The 20308-nt window shown below is 41.4% G+C and overlaps 1 protein-coding gene across 1 annotated transcript in view; it reads right to left on the reverse strand.

Annotated features, from left to right (window-relative positions):
• Window positions 1-9001: 9001 nt before the first annotated feature.
• The window catches only part of LOC103804427 (ankyrin repeat and fibronectin type-III domain-containing protein 1-like), a gene marked incomplete at its 5' end in the record, with an annotated part of 21974 nt that continues 10667 nt past the window's right edge, over window positions 9002-20308 (reverse strand). Inside the window, 6 exons of the mRNA XM_009077040.1 lie at window positions 9002-9193; window positions 10951-11101; window positions 12521-12687; window positions 14785-15000; window positions 18556-18672; window positions 19278-19410. Coding sequence (XP_009075288.1) covers window positions 9002-9193; window positions 10951-11101; window positions 12521-12687; window positions 14785-15000; window positions 18556-18672; window positions 19278-19410 — 976 coding nt within the window. The remainder of the gene's footprint in view (window positions 9194-10950; window positions 11102-12520; window positions 12688-14784; window positions 15001-18555; window positions 18673-19277; window positions 19411-20308) is intronic.

Here is a 20308-nt window from a genome sequence, read left to right on the forward strand (position 1 = left end):
GGAAGGAACACTTCGGAGCAGCCTTCTTCATCGGAGCAGGGCTGGGAATCTGCAGAGAGAACTGGTCAGCACTAGACAGGAACGGCAGAGAAATTGCTTCACTCTCATTTATGTGTTTTTTGCCTTGATTTAGAATCAAATCTACAATTCTGGAAATGTGTGTGTTTCCTCTGGGGAATTGCCATGGGCCGAATTGACAGCAAAGACAGTAGTTGGGGTGGATTTATCAGGGAGGATTTACAGATGTGTCAAAGAGGTGGTGGTAGAATTAGGAAACCCAGAAATGATCAAATTCTTATATGAAGTGCAAGAAGAAAAAATTAATTTGAATTGGGACTAAGTTCTGAAAGGATCTGTTTTATTTTGCTTTCACTAAATTTCATAGGGATGGAGATTTGTGAAAGAGAAAATCTCTAATCCAGCTTCTGTTTTTATAAAAGATGTCAGTTGAGTTACCGTAGATTTATCCCTCTGTGGCTGTGAGCAGGGTGCAACTGCAGGTGTGGCAAGAGGCTCGAGGCATGGCATGGAGGCTGATGAACAAAAACTACCCCTTTGCCCATCAGGGGCATTGTGTGTCTTCAAATCCAAAGCAGACACACATAGTTCAAATGTGAATTTGTGGACCAAATCTCACACTGGCACTGAAATCACTGCTGTCTTTTGGCTTCAGAAGGATCGATAACATAATAAACAGTGGCATGTGTGAAAGAATGGATTGATCCAAGGAATAAAACCCGGATTTTATACAGCGCTGACGGTTCACTGGGAGTTAGTGCAGATTGCTATATAGCCCAGCAGTAATGAGCCCAGAGTGTGAAGGGCAAGGTAATGCTCCAGTTTGCACAGTGCCAGAGCTAAGGATTATTCTGCATTCAAGGTCTGTAGTCCAGGGGAAAAATAGCTGAGGGAGGGGAGCTGAGAGAGAGCACCACTGTGTCATGGGGCAGATCAAAGCACCAGACTCCACATGTTTCTTTTCTGTTGGCCTAATCAAATCTGATCAGAATAGGTTTATTCATTTTTCTTAATAGTACAAAACAGGCAATTTGAAAAAAACCCAAACTGGTCATGGCAGTTGTTTGATGCAGCATCTGTTGCTTTTGTTTCTACGGTTTGATAGACTTGTTGCTTAAAGACAGCTCAGCAGAATTATGGTTTATGTTTTTCTCCAAAGTCCTTATTCTGTTAGCAAAATGGGTGTTACTGTGTCATTTGCTTCATCTTTATTTGCTGTGATCCATTTCTTTCATCAGTTTAATATTCTGGCTCTGCAGAGAAGCAGTAATGGTCAGTGAGGTGGGTACTTATTTGTGTAATTCTGTGTTTTAAAATGCTTGTCTAAAACACTTGAGAACATGTAGGTATGTGAAAATGGCTGTTCAAGTGGACTATTGGTGCTCAAATTTGCTCTGTCAAAACAAAGCTCAGATCTCTGAAGAGCTTTTGACAAGGTTCTTTACCTCAGGTTTTGCAGCAAAGAAGCTGTAATTAAGGTTAAGGAAAAGCTCCCTCTGTGTAATAATAGCAGATTGTTGGTGTAGGCAACAAATGAAGCAGTCAGCTTTCACCATGGATGGATTTTACTGGAATTCTGGACATCATGGAGAAGCCAGTGAGAACACTTGTCCCTTCCAACCTGGTCATTAAATGATCTGGAACAGTGAGGTGACAAAGTTGGCTGATGATGAGCAGTTATTCTGAGTAGTTGAAAACAAAAAATGATTGCAAAGATTGTAGAAGGATCTCAGGATATTGACTGGCAAATGATTGTTAAAATGACTGTTAAAATACCTTGGCAGATACGGGAAAAAATTACTTCTTTTATAAAGAGACATACAAGAACTGTTACAATTAAAAGTGAGTTCAAAGACTGCACTGGGTGAACAAAGAAAAATTTTCTTACCATTCACAGCTTTTCTCCTCTGGATTGTAGCCTCAGGGGAAGGGGGAGGTGAAGGAAGACAATCTAGATGCGAAGAGGTGGAGCTCATTTTCTTTTGGGAGTGTTCCTCTGAAAGATCCACAAGCTTCTGTATGGGCAGGCCTGCTGCTGGCTGCTTGTATCTTGCATACTGCAGTGCTTCTGTGATCCATCTCATTTCCCTCCAGATCTCATCAATTTGCTGTGGAGAAAAAATGGTGAAAAAGTGCAGTTAAGTCTGAGAATTAATTCTACCTAAGTGTGTACTTTCTTCAAGTGCCCAGGTAGGAGCACAGTCACTGCCAACAGAGAGCAGCAGGATCCCCTGACTGGACACTTCAGATTGAGGTGGTCTAAACTGATTTTGGTTAGGTACTTGTTGTCCTCCACTACTGCAGAGGCTGCCTGGGGCCACCAGACTCTCAAATGATGTACCTTCATTAAGAATGTGTCATTAGAAGGGGTGAAGCCAGGCCTAAAATCTGACATGGAAAGAAAAACTAAAATTGTCTTTTGATGGAGTAAAAAATTTGATCGCTTTGTATCACACTTGAAAGTTGGTTTCTTCCTCTACTGAAATGAGAGCAAGACTTCTGGAGCAGCCTTGCAGACCCAGGGTGGGTTTGTACAGCAGTGTGCTCAGCTCAATCCCAGCCCTTTGCAGAAGAAGAATATACACACACCTATGAGGAAGAACACCTACATGGAGGGCTGAAGCACAGCTATGAGCCAAACTGCAGCTTTCTCCCTTATCATTTTGGTCTGCATTCATTTCAATAGAAGAATGTACACTAAGACAGTTCTAACACATGCCTGTTGATGGCAATAAGAGACAAGTGCCTAAATCAATAGCAGATACAGCTTTTAGTACCTCTGCAGAGAGAAAAGATGCTGTTTACTGTGGATCTGAAGAGTCTTTTGATAATGGAACACTTAACAGCCTGGAGCCATTCAAGACCTCTGATGACTGAGCAAATGTTGCTGCAATCAGCAAAGGACAGTAGCTGTGAGTACAATATCCTCCTGCTGCAGTGTCCTTTCTAGAACTTCCCTCGTACTTTTCCTACGGAAGGTTCTGCATTTAAAAGAAGCTTTCACATCAATATTGCAGTGTTTGCTGCATTCCTCGGGAGTGCAGTGAGAGCCCTGGCTCAGGAGAGGCCGAAGTCAGGGGGACTTTGTGCAGTGAATATTGTCAAACAGGGGAGTGACAGAGGGATCAGTCAGGAGACTGCAGACTGGTGTTCTAAAACAAGTTCTCCAGCACATACTCTTAGCTGGAGGTACTTCACAAAATGCATATTCAAAGTGTGAAATTTATTCCCAAGGGATACTGTAGATGCCAGATTAGCTGGGGTAGTTCTTGCTGAGCTGTGCTGGAGACAGAATAGCTGGATAGATGGATCTTTGTTTTGACCTAGTATGGCCATTTTTCTGTAAAGGTGAAATCCCACTGCCAGTGATGTCAGTGCAAGCCTTGCCACTGAGTTAATTTGAGCTAAGAATATACACCGATAAGAATAGCAAATGGTTCAGAGATTAATTCATAATCCTGTGTCATTTCAGGACTTCAGTGCAGCTCCATGAGGAGAATGTCAGTTAGCAAACGTCTCACCTATTGGATTTTAGAGACTTTGTACTTCCTTTCTGTGATCCTCCCTCAACCCAAATGAGAATCATACTGCCTGCAGTTCAGTAAAATGCAAATTCTGTTGGTTTTGCCCCGATGCCATTCTGCAGGTCATTTTAATGAACTGTGGTTCTTTACAATTTAGGAACACTTAAAGCATTGCATGATATAAATTACAGCTTAACTTCACTTTTAGTTTCAGTGCCTTTAGATTTCTTTCCTTGCTCTGTAACATTTTGGTAAAGACTCCAAGTACCTTACCTGCTGGTTGGGGTTTTTTTCCTTTTAAATAATTTTTACTTTTCAGTTGCCCTCTGACTCCTTTTCAGAACTGCATTTATATATACTCCCTTGCTCTTTACAATGTTTGGTTTGTGTAGTGACTTCAACACTGTCTTAGATCTCGGATCACACAAATGCTCTTGCGGTTTCGTGGTCACCACTGAAGATTGGGGTATGTGGTGGGCTGAGATATTTTTGCCAATAGGTGGAATACAGCTGGTTTTCATTTGAGAGGAAACTTGACAAGCCTAATACACTGTCACAATAATTCAGCACAAAACACTGAAGTTTAAAATGTTCTCCCATATTTTCCCAGCGTATAAATGTGACTCAAACACTTTGGAGAAGAGGAACACAGAGCTGTCTATGGAGTACATGCATGTTAATATACATATCCTTATTTTTGATGTGAAGAACAAAAAGTTTCCAAATTCTCCTGCACACTGGGAAAAAGGTAGTTTTTCTGAGTGTGAGAATGGGGAGATGAGGAAGAAGATGACTGAGAGGTGAAAGTACAAAGGAGCATTCCTCTCTGCCCTGCTACAGGTTGCCAAAAGCTCCAAGTGGACAAGGCAAAGTGAGTCTGAATGCAGAACAAAGAGGAACAGAAATATCATCTTGTTCACAATTATGAAGGGACAAATGTATTGTCAATGGGACAAATGGTTGTCATGGCCTCTATGACAACAGAAGATTGCCTGAATATTAAGAATATAGAGCTCTAAAACTATCTGCAACTCACTGGTAGAAAGATCAACCATGTCCCATCAACTCACTCTGCAAAGGTCATGAGATTTTCCCATAAACAACCAGCTGCCAAAATGGTTTGCTGGAGGGCAGGCTCTGCTGCACTGCACCACGGGCTGTGGTTCAAAGAGCCTGGAGTTGAGCGGGTAAAGTCTTGATTTGAGACAGTGCAGGAAAATCAGGGTGAGAGACAGAGGAAATCAGACAAGTATGACAACATGCACGATCCTTCTGCATGGGGCCCTGAAGCAGTGTCACTGCCTGGTGCTGGCCAGGCTCACAGCTGCTTTGGGGGCCAGTTTGCCATCTTAAATGCAGAGCTGCATTCTCGACTGTGGTATCGTGGATGAAGATTGTCTCCACAACCTAGTCTGAATTTTCATTTTAATTTCTTTAATCACCACCTTATCATGGTGAAAAATGTCCTCAGTTCACACAGACAGAGCAAAGCTATTACACAAATGAATGCCCAGACGTGGTGCTAGCTTACCCCACGTTAGATGGGAGGGAGTTTTACAAGCAGACTGACACATTTCTTTATAACAGTCTAGTATAACTGTCATTTGATTTTACCCATAAAAATCCTTCTATAAAAGCAACAACTAAGGAAAGCATGTTCTGGGCTTGAATTTCATAAAAACAGAATTGCACTTTTGATACAACTGCTCTTTTTATGATGTCTGTGAATAATTCTCCATTTAGATTTCAAATTACAGCCCTATGCAATTTTTAAGAAAGCCACCTTAAAATCTCCTTGGAATAGCCAGAAACAGACTATTACCTGTATGTAGTCTGTAACTTGCTGGTGTCTTTGTTTGGCTGCAGCGACTTCACTGTCTGAAATTGCCTCCCTCAGGGACTGCTGGCTTTTCAGGGAGTCCAGCTCTATGACAGCAGAAAGGCGGCAATACAGGCTTATAAATTTTTCCTTGTAACAGCAAAAATGAACTGTGAAAAGACCAAGTGCAAAGGAAAATTGTTACATTCTGGTTATGAAATATGAAATCCTTAGCTTTCAGGACACAAATTTTATTAAATATAATAACTGACTCTGGACAGGTTACTTTAAGCTAGAAATAAATAATACAGGCCCTGATTCTCCTCTCATTTACACTGGATTTACTCTGTAACTTCACTGATTTCCCAGAGTAATTTCCCATTTCTGTCGAAGTGAAGGGATAATCAGGTCTTTAGTATGCAGCTCCAGGGGCTATCTTGCCCCTGATACTTGAATCAGAAGGGCTGTTTCTGAGGCTTTTATGGCTCAGCATTTCTTTTATCAAGAAAGTAGTGACATGACTGGAAAATGAAACTAATCTTTTATTTTTTTTTTAATTGAGTGTTTCAGAAAGGAAGGATCATTTCTAAGGCTGATAACTTTCTCTTGGGCTAGGCTGGCCTAAATCAGGGCTATCTTGCCCCTGATACTTGAATCAGAAGGGCTGTTTCTGAGGCTTTTATGGCTCAGCATTTCTTTTATCAAGAAAGTAGTGACATGACTGGAAAATGAAACTAATCTTTTATTTTTTTTTTAATTGAGTGTTTCAGAAAGGAAGGATCATTTCTAAGGCTGATAACTTTCTCTTGGGCTAGGCTGGCCTAAATCAAATCAAGGTTTGGGGGAAACAATTTAAACTGCTGTAGGTGTTTTCACACATCATCCTCTGAACTGTTCTGCTGAAGGGTAACCAGAAAGTTCAGACATGACCTCTTGCTTTGTGCAGTTTGACTTTGGAGCAGCACAGAGCTGTCTGAGCTGCCACTACCAGAGGTAACAGACCTAACAGCTCCAGTGCCACGGAGCTTCACAAGTCTTCATTTTCCTGAGATGTTAAAGCCACATTATTCCAGAACCTGCAACTGCTCAGGCAAAATTTAGCAGTTACCTCCACGAATGTCAGTCCAGACATTCAGAAACTTGTTGGGGGAGAACAAGTTTTCAGGAATACTTCCCCATTCATTGGTGCTTCAATAAGTGCAAACATCCAGCACGATCTCCCGGCAGCAGCGAATCCTTGTCTCACCCATGGGTTACCTTACTGCTGCTGCTGCTGCTCTGGACTGGGACAGGGTATTTTTCAGGGTGTTTCAAGTGCGTGTGTTCTTACCATAAACATTAAAAAAAATAAATGAAAACAGTGTCACATAGCTACTTATTCCTTGCAAACAACGTGACTGATAAGAATAATTGAGAAGAATTTCTCAAACTAAGAAATGGAATCACAGAAACATTGTTAGAGTAACAGTAAAGACCTAATCTGAACATAGAAATCTCACAAAAAAACTGAAAGAAAGAATTCTACCTTCTGTTTTCAGCAATGCCTAGGTACTGCAGGGAGCCAGTGTGAATAGTGTGTGGTCTCACAGTGCATGTGCCATATGTGGTGGACTCTTGAGTGAATTACAGCCGCGGTTTCGGCTCCAGTGCTGGAGTTTCGAGCCTTTGTGGTTTTAAGTCAGACCCTTTAATGTTACTTTAACAAATGTTACTTCAACGTAGTCTTTTGTGGTTATGCAATTATATAGTTGGTAGCCACCAGCTAATGGGGAATGGAAGCTTCTAATATTTGAGATGTGAATCACAGTCACTTTATAGAACATCAGGGATACATATATAGTAAGTCATATAGAAATGTCATCTGCCTTTGGCCCGAGGGTTGCTTACTAAAAAAATACTGAAAAGTAAAATTCAGTTTTCTATGCTGTTTTCTTCACCATGAGCTGCTTTTCCATGGCAGCAGCATTGCTGAACAGAGAGCTGCACCTGGAATGCCTTCTGAGACACTGCTCTGGTGCATGTTTACCTGCAGCACATCATCCCTGCTTTGTCAGCCAGGTGCAGACTACAACCCAGAAATGAGTGTGCCTCCTGCCTGCAGCCTGTGCACCACACTGTGGGAGTTAAACAGCCTGCACCACCTCTAGTGTGGAGACTAATTTCATCAGGTATTAATATGCCTCATGAATTAATTTGCACAGTGATGCAGCAGTCACCTCTCACTGGGAGAAATGATATCCTCCACACACAGAGGCTAACAAGCTTCAGAGTGGCACATCAGGAGATAATAAGTGACTTAGGGTACTGCAGCCATGGCCATGTGACTCTTCTAGTTCAACTACATTAGCTTTCTTTTGAAGAGGTAACTTTTCCCTGGCAGAGTACACCACGTATTGTCTGGCTGTAACCATTTGATGGCAGCTCATCTGGCATCTGCCCTTCCACAACCAGCAGAAAACCCCAGAGCTGTCACAAGGACCACTTTGTGTGCTGTGGCTGATGTGGCTTCAATACAGCCATGTATTCCTGAAATTTGTGTTGCTGGGTGAGAGTAGGTCATGGATCTGTTGTGACTGCAGAAACACAGTCATAATCATCGTTCTCCTACATTAGTGAGTTGAATGGCACTTAGCACTGACACATGGGAAACAGGAAGGTAATGGTGTCCCATAAACACCTGAGAGAGACATCACTGAGGACACAGTTGCACTAGAGACCTGTTCTGTAATGGCTCCTGGTGTATTGACTCCGCCAGTTTTGGCTCACATCTTTCTCTCTTCTCCAAGGCAGACAAAAGAAAGATACCCAGTTTTATGGACCAGAAGGAACCAGAGGAGACTGATGTTTTAAGGCGCAGCAGTCCCCATACTTAAATATAATATCCTTTCTAAAAAGAACTATTAATTCTTTATGAGCTGCTTTTATGTGGAACCTTTCTTTTCTCTGTGGACCAAAGAAGAAGAAATGAGAAATAGAGGACCTTGAATCTAAGACATCTTATGCTTTCTGTGAGACAGCTGTTTTGGGGCTTTCTTAGCCAGTCAGCAATGCAGTGGAACAAGAGAGTTGAATCCGCTACAGTGCAGGATGTGCTCCCTAAAGAAAGAGATTCAAGTGCAGTGCTTTGCTGTTTTTCAGAACAGGCTTTTCCTGCACCACAGCACTAGGATGGTCTCCTGCATTGTCCCAGGAATCTAAAAGAAAAAGATGACCCTTGTGTGGGAAAATCTATTGAGACTTTTCACAAAGTTGCAAGGGAGTCAGACCTCGAGTAGGACCATCTGCAATCAAATTCTCATTGCAAACCCAGTGATTATCCTTGTGGCAACTTAGAGGGATGTTTTTTGCATCTCCTTTCACACTCCAATCTTGCTACGTCGTGAGTAAATTTTTGGTTCTGTTTTTTAAAGAACATCATCTTCCAAATAAGCTTATAGACACACAGTGGATAACTGTGGGCTTTGCTCTCTGCCTTTCAATGCTGTGTGCTCTAACCGCTCTGCTCGCTCTGGAACTTGTACACAGTTATAGGTAGTGTTGTTGCCAAAGCCATCATGTGATTTATTGACTCTCCACTGGGACAAGGGGGAAAACAGATACAACTTTGTGATTTTATTATAAGGGGGCTGGGTTAATATTTCTAGGTGAAGCAAGCTACTATACCGAGTTCAAACATCTGAAGAGGGAGGTTAAGAAATCCTGAGTGTGGGGTGTAAGGATTATTCTGTCCTGGGGCAGTGCAGACGTCGTCTGAGGCAGGGAGCAGGAGAAGAAAGGAGACATTGTGACCCAGTTCCAACACCTCCTGTGTGTACAGACGGAAGTGCTTAGCCTGTACAGGGACACGCGCGGGGAAAGGAATAGGAGAGAATTACAACATGGCACTTATATAAACAACACCCCAAATGATATAAAACATTAAAGAAAATTTGCAAAACATCAAGCTCAGAATTTTTATAAAACATAAATATTTGGGGGGGCTAAATGCGGGTTCATGTCACTACATAAAATAAAGCTTTAAAGCAGCATTGTTCCACATTAAATCAACACACACAGGCACAACCCCCCTGAAAACAACATTTATGTTTCTTATTAGGCAGAAAATGATCACATGCCATTTGCTTTTCAAGATTATGATTGCATAATTATGTGAAAACATGAAAATGGATTCAATTAAAAACCTTTAAGATTCAATTTAGGGTTGGTTAAGAGAAATATGCAGCTCTCCCTCAACACAGCACTGAAAAGGTTTACCAAGTGCCGCAGCAAGAGCAAATGGCACATCCAGGAGCTGCTCTGGGGCTGCTCTGAGCTGCTGTGTGCAGCTCTGCATTCTGCCCTGGGTGTGCACCAGTGGCACTGGCCATGCTTCTGCTTTCCACAGAAACAATAAAAATACAGAAATCTGTTGAATTAAAAATTCTATTTATTATCACAGAAGTTTTGTCCTGAGCCATCAAAAGATTTGCAACTGTGTTTAACTGCAAGGTCATGTTGATGTCTGTCTCTCATGCACAGTAGATGAGCTCCAATGCTTGGCTAAGCTGCAGCCTCAGGAAAATATTGCACAGTGATTTCAATATTTTAGTCCCTAGCTCTAAAAGAAGGAAAAAAACCCAGATGCACAAAAGCTACAACCTCCAAGCAAATGCAGTAACATAGAGACCTGTACAGAGCCTGATTGAATTAGAGTGACTGACCACAAGGCAGCACACCATCTGTCTTAATTTTGGGTTGACTTGAGTCTTACTTGGCTCTTCCCAGGCTGGAAGGTGCAGCACTGATGGATTCCTTTTTAAAAGCAAAGCCTAAACCTTTCAAAATCAAGAAATGTAGAACCAGATTAATTTGTTTTAAGGCCACATCTTTCTAGCTGCACGAACAGACCTTGAAGTGAATATAAAGATGACTTACTTCTACTTTAAGACCTCTTTACCCTTGCAGACCAAAATAAAATGGAATTCATGTAAACGAGAAACAAACTCCTTAGCTTATTTTTTCATGGATCTCTCACATCATAGATTATTCTCCCTGACTTTATTTATTCACATATGCATTTCTTGTACCTACATGTAAAGCAAGAAGCCAGACACCTCTGGTCACCCATAGCAATCTGGAGGTCTGGAGCTACGTGGTTTACAAGTGTTACATTTATCTATGTGTAAAAGAACAGCAAAATGCCATGTCTTCAGCAGGCCTCTCATACACCCTCACTCGTCCCTCCCGAGGAACAGTTACCCTTCTTGCCTGGAAAAACACCTATTTTTCTTTGTCAGCTGGGTAATGGCACTCAAAATGACTAGTTTTGTGCAAAAGTGCTTATTTGCACCTGCCTGAAGGTGCACAAATATGCTAAAAGATGCAAAAATAGGACCTAATAGAAATTTGTCCCCTAATCCTTATATGTTCAAATATACAGGAAAAGAACCTGGTTTATTGAAGATGTTCCCCCTCCACACACTTACAGTAAAGGAACACAAAACTTCTCTGCTTTGCTTTTCTGAATCCCAACTTGCAAGCTTGTAGCTTTTAGTGGTGTTCTAAAGAATCAGTTTTTAAGAAGGTGATAAATACCACAAAGGCAAATACCTGATGCAGAGGTAGATTGATCAGTTTGAGGAGAGCTTTCACTGCCGTCTGGAGCTCATACAAGAACAATTGAGTAGGGCAGTCTGAAGTATGATCCATACTTTCCACAGATTCTGAGCCAGAAAGTGTTTGGATCCATTCCCACTCATCTCTGTATGTTGAGTCAAGTTAAAATTAGAAATATAACAAAAGTTCAGTGCACAAGCAGGAATTCAGTGTATGTGCATTTGGGATCTGTTGATAGTTTAATCCTCATATACCAACTTGTATTTCTAAACTTGTGCAATCTGGATTGTTTGTGGCTAAAAATCTGACTTTGAAAAGTTCAGTGTTTCTAGCACATGTACATCAGGCTGAACATTCCTTGCAAACCTCTGAAGTCCAACTGCCTTTGAAATATTTCCCTAAGGCTTTTCGCTCCAGGTTTTGTTTTTCAAATTCTTCATTCCCTATCTACCACAATACTTGAGAAAACATGCATTGGAAAGAACAATGATCAGCAGGAGTTGGCTGCAGCCAAACTGCAGCCAAAGAACTTCCTGTTTTGCTTGACATATAACTATTTGTGACCTGATAAACATGGGAATAATTTTTCTGGTTCAAATCCTTAACTGACTCCGCCCAGTATTTAGTCATGAAAAGCAGCTGACATCAAACATTTGAGAAAAAACGTGTACAGGAAACCTCACTACAAGACAAGTAATAGATGCAGTACAATCTACTCCTAAATAAAGATCTGATCTTAAACTTCAAGAGTCAGGGATTGTTATAAACTCTGAGGCATTAGGCTTTATATTCCTTCCAACATTGTTGTTAGTATTAACTATCACATTCTGGATATCCAAGTTATCCATGTAGGTATCCAGTTCCTTTTTCCTCATGCAAAATTCTCAGCTGGTTGCTGAAATGATACTGGATTAAAAAGCTCCAGAAAAAGGCCAACAAAATATGTTGCCCACTAGGCAAGGACCAGGCAGTACAAACAGTGCACTTGGCAATGGACAAGGGAAGCAGTGGACATAGGGAAAATAGGTTTCCCAGAGCATGGCAATTCATTTGTAAATATGGTTTTCAGTTACTGTGTATTTGCTGTGGCTTAGAGTGACAAACCAGATATTACACAAGAGAATACACAGAAAAATCCCCCACACCAACACCCCATGGTCAGTGAAAATCCACAGAAAGGGTGGCATGAATCAGGACTGCAGGCTATGATCTTCTGAGCAGGTCACTGCCCCTGTGCAGAGCTTGAATGACCATGGAATACCATCCTTAGAAATCAGTGGGCTCATATGCACATGTTCTGGACAGGCCTTCAGGCTGCTGGGAACACACAGGTGCATCTGCTTAGCTCAGGGCAGATCTCTGGGATGGCACTCACCTGAGCCAAACCTTGCTGCCACACACCTGAACATCAGCTAAACTTTGGTGCCACCTAAAATTTTTCAGTGGCAGAAATGCCTTGGCATTTACATCTGATCACTTGTTTTGAACTTAAAACAAATGTTCTCTCTTTGTGTGTGTGTGTGTGTGTGTGTGTATGTGAAAGTATATATATATACTCACTTACTTGGAGACATTGCTGTTGTCTCGGATTTTCACATGACACAGGACATTAGGCAACTTCTGCAACACAAGCACTTTGATTTGGTCCACAGAGCTGCAGAGTTTAAGGTAGCCCAGATACAGGCCGGGAGGGAGGCGCTGCTGACTTCGTTTGTGATAGGAAAGTATGTCCTGTTGTAAGGGAAACAGCCCTACATAAAAATCTCAGATTATTTTTCCACATAAATGGCAGAGTTTGGGATCAAACAGCAACAAATGTTTTTACAGCCCTCTTTTTGTTTCAACAGGTTCCCAATTCACAAAGCATTTAAGCATATGCTTAAGCATCTGAACAATCTCTGGTAGTTTGGATGCACTTGGACAGCTTTTTACTTAAAGCCATACACAGCATCTCTGAGCTCTCCATGTCATGCAGGAATTGGCTCTAGCAACCTGAGGTTTCAATCTTCTACAAATGTAGTGTTTAAACTGGCTTGAATAACCCTCACCTCTGCCTCCTGTCTGATCTTTTCAGCAGTGAGCTGTGTCAGGGAACTGATTCCTGTGAAAAACAACCTGGGAAAAGGAGTGGTTCCCTGTTCAGGTTTGGTCCATGTCCCATGCTCCATGTCCCAGACAGAGCAGAGCAGTACTGGGGAAAAGCTGTCACCTGGGGCAGGTGGCACAGAGGGGCTGCATGAGCCAGGACTGTCACCAAAGAAATCCTGGATCTCTCCAGAACCTGTTCTGTATCACCTGTTGTCAACAGGAAGATCCCTATGAGCATGGGGTTTGGTAGTTTACAGAACATAAGTAATGGCAGCATTTTCTGAAAAAATATCTTTATCAACAAATAGAGCTTGGAAGAAATGAGTACTGATGGAGTATTTGCTGAGGCTAGGAGACATTTTTAAGGCTGTGTATAGCAGTCCTCCAAAACTACCCTAAAAATGATGTCTGCTGCCATCCTGGGCAATGTGTGCTTCTGAGTGGGTGAGGATTAAGACACCTGGCCTTATGCCTTTACTCTTGGAACCATCAAATTATCTGCCAGTGCTATGCTTGGCTCTGACCAGTGCAATTAGACCCTCATTTTCACAAGCACTTCATGAACAAAATACCCATTCGATGATTAAACAAGTAATAGAAGAAAGGGTGGGCATTAGATAGGAATGTGTAAACCATTAGGGGAACATTTTTTCCACTAGGATCTCTATGGAAATCTGATCAGGTCTGTATTTTGCTTTTCCTAATATAAAACTTTTGCCCAGATTGACATTTTTCTACACCTTTAACACACTTTAATACATTAAATCTAACATAGATCAGGTAAGTTTTATTGTCTTTTGGAATTTTTTTAATGTGCCTAAAACCTGGTAATGTATATTTTGGTTGCCTGTCCCTTCCCAGTATGAAAAGCAGAGTCTCTGCCCAAGAAAGTGCCTCTGACTCAGAAATTAACCACAGCAGTTAGTGTCTTGTTGGGAGTGCTGAGGAAGGGACTAAGACAATGATTTGCCTTCTATTTTGGGTAACTGTGCAACTGAGTTTTAGAGGGATTGGCTACTGATAGGTTGTGAGCAGTAGGTTGCTGTTACCCACAGAAAATATTCATCTTAACATGAACTGTCTCTGGTTAACAGGAGTTTCCAGATGCCCCAGTTGAAGCCCCATGGCTCTCAGTGATGGCAGCTGAACTAACTATGCCAAGCAACTTCTCAGATGGGTCCTTACCTTGGTATTTTTCTAATTGTGAGTCTAGGAGCATGTTATGCAGAAATTAGAGGGTTATGGTCAGTAAAGAATTCTTTAGCAGCTATACCAGGCTCTGAGGAACTCTGAATCCCACAGAACAAGTTTATTAAGTAGAACAGTAAAGTTTAAAACCTAGATTTAGTTTTCGAGGTTGGATGGAAAAATCCTATGGCGTGTAGAAATTTTAAGTGTCTGTATAGGTGCGTAAGAACATCCCAGTGAATTTTAAAGCTTTTTATATCCCTTGCTACAGAATTCCATAGCATGGTTTCCCGAAACTGATAGAAACTACTCGTCTCTCCTAGGACTTTGAAGTAATTTCTTTAGAATCTCATGGATATTTTGCATATTAAGGATCTGATCCCAGACCCACTGGAAGTAATATAAGTCTTTGCTTTCAATGGGAGCCTTGCCATTAATTTTATTGGGCACTGGACTAAGGCCCAAAATTCTACAAGACGCTTCCAAAAATCAGGGCTCTGGCACAGGCTTTACAAAAGCAAATAACATACAGTAAGAGAAGCAAAGCACTACCTGGATTGTTATAAGCAAGATGTCTAATGCTGTTGGCTCCTCTGGAGTTGAAAGGGATTTCCTCTGGCTTTGTAGTCTGGATACCTGCAACCATTTGCCATTAAAAAATGAATACAGACTCTCCACTTCTCTTACAGTAACTATCAGCATATTGCCATGTCGATCCTTGATTGGCTCATAAAAAACTCTGCCTAAGTTGTGAGTTCCCAGCAAATTCTAGAAAACAAGCAAATGATAAAGTTACTTATCAGTATCAGGAGAGTATTTTTTGAAACTCAACTTTGTGCTGACATTGGTCCTGCTGACTTCAACAAAAACTAGACACACAGTGTTTCTCAAGCCCTTGAACTACAGTCATATCATTCAGTGGCTAAAGGAAGATTTCCCAGGTTGGGTTTGTGGATTGAGTTTTGGATCCTCCAATGTATTTGGTCCAGCAGTGTTTAGTCCAATGTTTAATGCAACACATCAGAAAGGCTATTATGAGCCAATGCCTTTGTAAAAGGAAACACTGCAAAGTAATTCACTTATTTGGGTGAACCTCCTATTTTTGCCCAGTTATGTAAAGAAGAAAAATTCAATTTTCAAAAGTACTCAGTTGTGTCTGTTGTGATTCCTTTGGTACCAACAAAGCCCACCTGATTTGGACTTACTGAAGAGCTGAGTGCTTATCTGGACCTCCCCAGAACCAAATGTCAGAGATTACATAAAATTCTTCCTCTTTCCCCAAATCATTCATAAAGGGCTCTTTAAATGTTTTCTGCTAGGGTCATTAACTGCAATCTCCACTTTCTGTTCTATGTTTTAAAGTGATCCAGATTATTTTCAGCAACAAAAGCAAGAAATCTTCATACTTGTGTTGAATGTAAATAATTCTGGAGCTAAACTGTGGAGTGTGTTTGTGAAGGAACACAGGATTTGAAGACACATGGACCCTTTTACTTCAGATACCAAGAATGTGCTAGACAAAACCAGCAGAAACTAACAAACTACCAAGGCAAAGCTCTCCAGGAAAATATGTGAGGATTAAAGAATAGTAATTCTAAAAGACTCCACATAAAATACATATTTTGGTCAAAATCCCTTTCCTCACACAGTAAGGCATCTGCTTATAGGTGCAAACACACTCAATCCAGTGACCAGCCACTGAAGATATTCCCAGATGTCTTAAAGAAAAATGCCTAACATTTAAAATATGCTTATTGCTTTGTGATTTCTCAAGAGCTCTACAGTGAGCTGGGGAGGGAGGGGGTAGTTTAACATAAAAACTTGAATTCACAATGAAGCACATTGTATGTTTAGGGAAGTGCTGCACATTAACTTAATGACATTGTAAACCGATAGATTATCCTGAAATTATTTATCTGTACTTAGCAGGCAATATTTACTTCTAAACTCTGTTATTAAATTGTTTATAAACTTTAGTCAGTCAGAACAGTGATTGCCCTTCATGTGGCATAACTTGGCTATTTTAGCTTCATGCATCCCTCTCCAGGGCAGACTGTTGGTGCCTGTACAGCACCTCCCTCCTGCCTTTTAACTGTCCTGTCCTTTGAGGTTAGCCTCCATCTCTGATTAACACTTGAGTGTACATTTTGTATTAATCCACGTGTCTCCAGCCAGGACAAATCATTGCCATCTAGTTCTCATATTAATCAGTGCACCACGTGAACATGATGAGGTGAGAACAAACAGTTCTTTGCTGTCACTGGGTACATGTTGTGAATGGCATTCCAGCAGAGAGAATGGGGCACCTGCTAGTATCAGTATGAGACTCATTCATGTCTTTTAAAAAGCTTGATGTCTGCTTAGCTTGGCATCCCATCCCTTGTGTCTTGCTGTAGTTGTCTAGTGGTAACAACAGGCAAAATTGCAGTCTCTGTTTTCTTTGAATCTCCTGATCTAGTCCCTTAGCAGCTGTGTTGTCACTGATCTTTTCCATTCTGTCCTAAATTCCTGTGGAGTCAGTCTATTAAATGCCTCAATAAAATATATCCAACCATATAAACTTTATTGAGATCCTTCCGCTGGTGGATCCCATTAGGCCACACACCATTAGAGGTTGGCAGAGCAGTGACAATCCCTGTGCTCACCAGAGTACCAAGCTAACAGAACAGACATTTAGGGCAACAAATTTGCCAGAAATTCAGCACAGCAATATACCACATGGACACATTTGCTGTATTTCTGTGCTTCAAGCTCTGTGCTTAGCATCTCTGGTAACAAATAATAACATGGTGTACTGGGAATCCAAGTGCAGTCTGTGCATACTAGCAATGCTCTGGTAAAGATATGCACTGGGGGAATGGAACTGAGCTAACCAAAGGAATATGTGCTACCTCAGCTGAGCTAACCACACCAGAGGGAATATTCAGCTGATACAGTTAAAACTTTCTCTAGTGACAGCTCAAAGGACTGACAAGCAGCTGCTGCTTAACACAGGTGGCCCTTCAATAAAGGTCCAGCAGGCTGGCATTCCATATATTTTGGGGTACTTTGGGGAAATCAGTCAAGACAGGTGGCTGCCCAGGAAGGCTCCCCTCTGTACAGCATGCTGTGCCAAAAGGTGTAAAACAAACCCCAGATGGATATTCCTAATAATGCCCCCAAAGTGTCTGGTCCCACAGCTGCTGTAAGCAGCTTATTGCACTGCCAGACCAGAGCCCACGGGACGTGCCCAGCCAGGAGGATCTTCATTAGCACCATCAATGCACCACAAGCTTCTCTGGGAAGCTTTGGGGACTTCACTCAAACAAAAGGCAGCATAAAGTGAGGCCTGGATATACTTTTTCTGTGAGAGTCAGGCACACGGCTCTTTGAAAATGTATTTTCCCACAAAAGTAAAGATTTTTATGAAAGTGTCTGCCCTCCAGGTAGAAATTTCATGTTATCATGAAACTCACCCTCAAAGCTTTACAGATAAATGTCAGAATGTTCTGCTGGAGAATGTATAATTACCATTTGCATAACAAATAGTGCAGTGAGACACAGAAGGTTGAGGTGACCTGTTCAGTGCCCCCCATGTATCTGCAGCACCAGCTGGAATGGAACTGCTGAGAGTCACTGCTAGGCCTCAGCCACAGGGCATGGCTAGTGCATGTGGTGCTGCTCTTGTCCTTACACTGGCAAGATCTGTGTGCCACTTAATCCCTCTCAGTCTCTGGTAGGTATCTGACTGGTTCTCTGCACAAAGGTACATTTTACCCTAAATATTTTGGCAGCTCAATGAAGAACTTAATGAAAGATTCATGTTTATTTCCCCTCTGACAATCCACTCCACTCAAACAGTGTAGTTCTGTCTAGAAGCTGTACTTGAGTACTCTGTGAGCCAATGGCAACTTCAGCAGAATCTGCCTCCTGATGCAGGTTCCCATACAGCACAAGGGAGTGCTAAACCTTACCCAGAGTTTAAATGCTTCATTAATAGATTAATAATTAATGATGAATAGGCCTATAAGAGGCTTTTGAGAAGCAGATATTAGGATTGTAACTCTTGAATTCCCAATCTGCAAACCCACAGGCTTATCTGTGGTCATTATTTACTGGTTCATACCTTTTTATTTCTTCATCTGCCACTATTGTTTCTTTTTTCTACTCTTTACTTTTAATGTAACTTCTTCCTTCCAGCTGGCAGGAAAGGCTCCGAGCCTCATTTCACTGTAGATGATAACACTGCTTCAAAGCACAGGCCAGAGGGACAGCTGGCAGTACTGTCCCTTAGAGATCAGAAAGTTGCTAAGTTAACAGCCAGGAATATGCAATGGAACAAACCTGCAGCTGTGCTGCTGCTGAAAGCATCTTCTGCCTGGCCTGGAGTGCCGTTGACGAGGACACGGACACGGCCGTGTTCTGCCTCAGCCACCTGATATCATCCCACATGCAAGACAACTGCAAAAACATAGCCAGTTCAAGCAGGGTTTGTTCTCAGCATTTACCAAAGCAGAAATTAAACTAAAAAAAGCATTTTGTACTTGGAAAAATCAGTAGATATTGCTCTTTTTGAGTTTCTGCAAATGGCCATGAGCTGCCTGCACAAGCCTGACACAGATCCTAGCTCAGACACAGAAGGTATTCTGTGAGCATCATGCACCTGTGTCAGCTGGGTTTGGACTATTGTGCAAAATTGATTGGAGTATGAAAAGATAGTGTGAAGACAACTTGAATGATAGCATAACCGCAACACCAAATTTAAAACTTTCAGTTATTTCTTTGGGCTCGTTCTCTAAATGTTTATAAAACCTTTCTGTACCCACAGAGCAATCACTCATGTAGGATCATACATTTCAGAGTTCATTGTGCCACTGTCAGTGACCCAGTCAGAATTTAATCCATGTAAATGGTTTGTGAAAATTGCATTTAACATGAGTGATAAAGCACTTCATCATTTAGCTTTTTAATGACATCATTTCACATATTCAGAATTATGAGCTAAGGTCTGTGCATTGCTAGCAGCAAATCTGTAGAAGTGATAGATGAAATTAGACTCCCATTACCTTTGTGAACCACAGGAAATCCTGCATAACTGAACTACTGTGAGAGTCATCGATTTCCACAATTGGGATTTGATCTTCATTGGTTACTAACAAATTGTCTTTGTTAAAAAGTATAACAGATAAGTAGAGTCCCCTAAAGAGAGAAGGAAACACTATCAAACACCTTGCATGTCTATTCACATCCATGCCACATTTAGCCAAAGAATCATAGATGTTAAATTCTGAGGAGACAAACTGAACCTTCTGGTCTTCTGTGTTACACACATCATGCAACTTCAGCCAGTGAGTTCTGAAAAGCATTTGGGAAGCTTGTCACTTTAGATGATGTAAGAAATTACGAATCTGTGCAAGCCACTGACAGCAGTTTTAATGAGAACTTTGCCAGGGTAATCAGTAGGCAATGGAGGCTTTGTGCCTTTTGGAAATCAGAAATTTTACTAAAACTTATCATGAATGTGCTTAGTTCTGCCCTCATTTACTTTAGAGCAAACCTGAAGTAACTCAGTTGAAATCAGGCAGGTTATTATGGATTTACATTAGTGTAATTGAGTGTAATTTGGCCAACATATCTGCAAAACTGTTTATAGAGATCATTCCTTTCAATATTTACCCTTGCAATTAGTTGCATATGTTAAGTAGTTGCCGTGGGGAATTTAAAGACTCTGGAGAGCTCTTCTGAAAGAATCAAACTCTTATCGAAATACAAAGAAGAAAAGCAACCTGAACACTCCTGGCAAGGAAAGAGGTAAAACAAATCGTCAAGGCTGCGAGGTGTTTGGGTCACACTGGACTGCAAACCTAGCTCAAGATGTTACAGAATTCTACATGTGGAGCCTGTTGCCAGTGGGCTATCAAAATGTGTTATCCGAGCTTTGCACGTTGTATTACAAATAAAACAAATGCCATCGTTGCACGAGGCATTGCTTCCCAAATACCTCAGGAGCTGCATTCTGTTTGCACAGTGTTTCTCTCTGTCACAATTCGAATCCATTTCCAACAGCAGCAATGAACAGACTATTGATTTCAGCAGG

The sequence above is a fragment of the Acanthisitta chloris genome, unplaced genomic scaffold (assembly GCF_000695815.1).
Source record: "Acanthisitta chloris isolate BGI_N310 unplaced genomic scaffold, ASM69581v1 scaffold12266, whole genome shotgun sequence".
In the NCBI taxonomy this organism is placed as follows: domain Eukaryota; kingdom Metazoa; phylum Chordata; class Aves; order Passeriformes; family Acanthisittidae; genus Acanthisitta; species Acanthisitta chloris.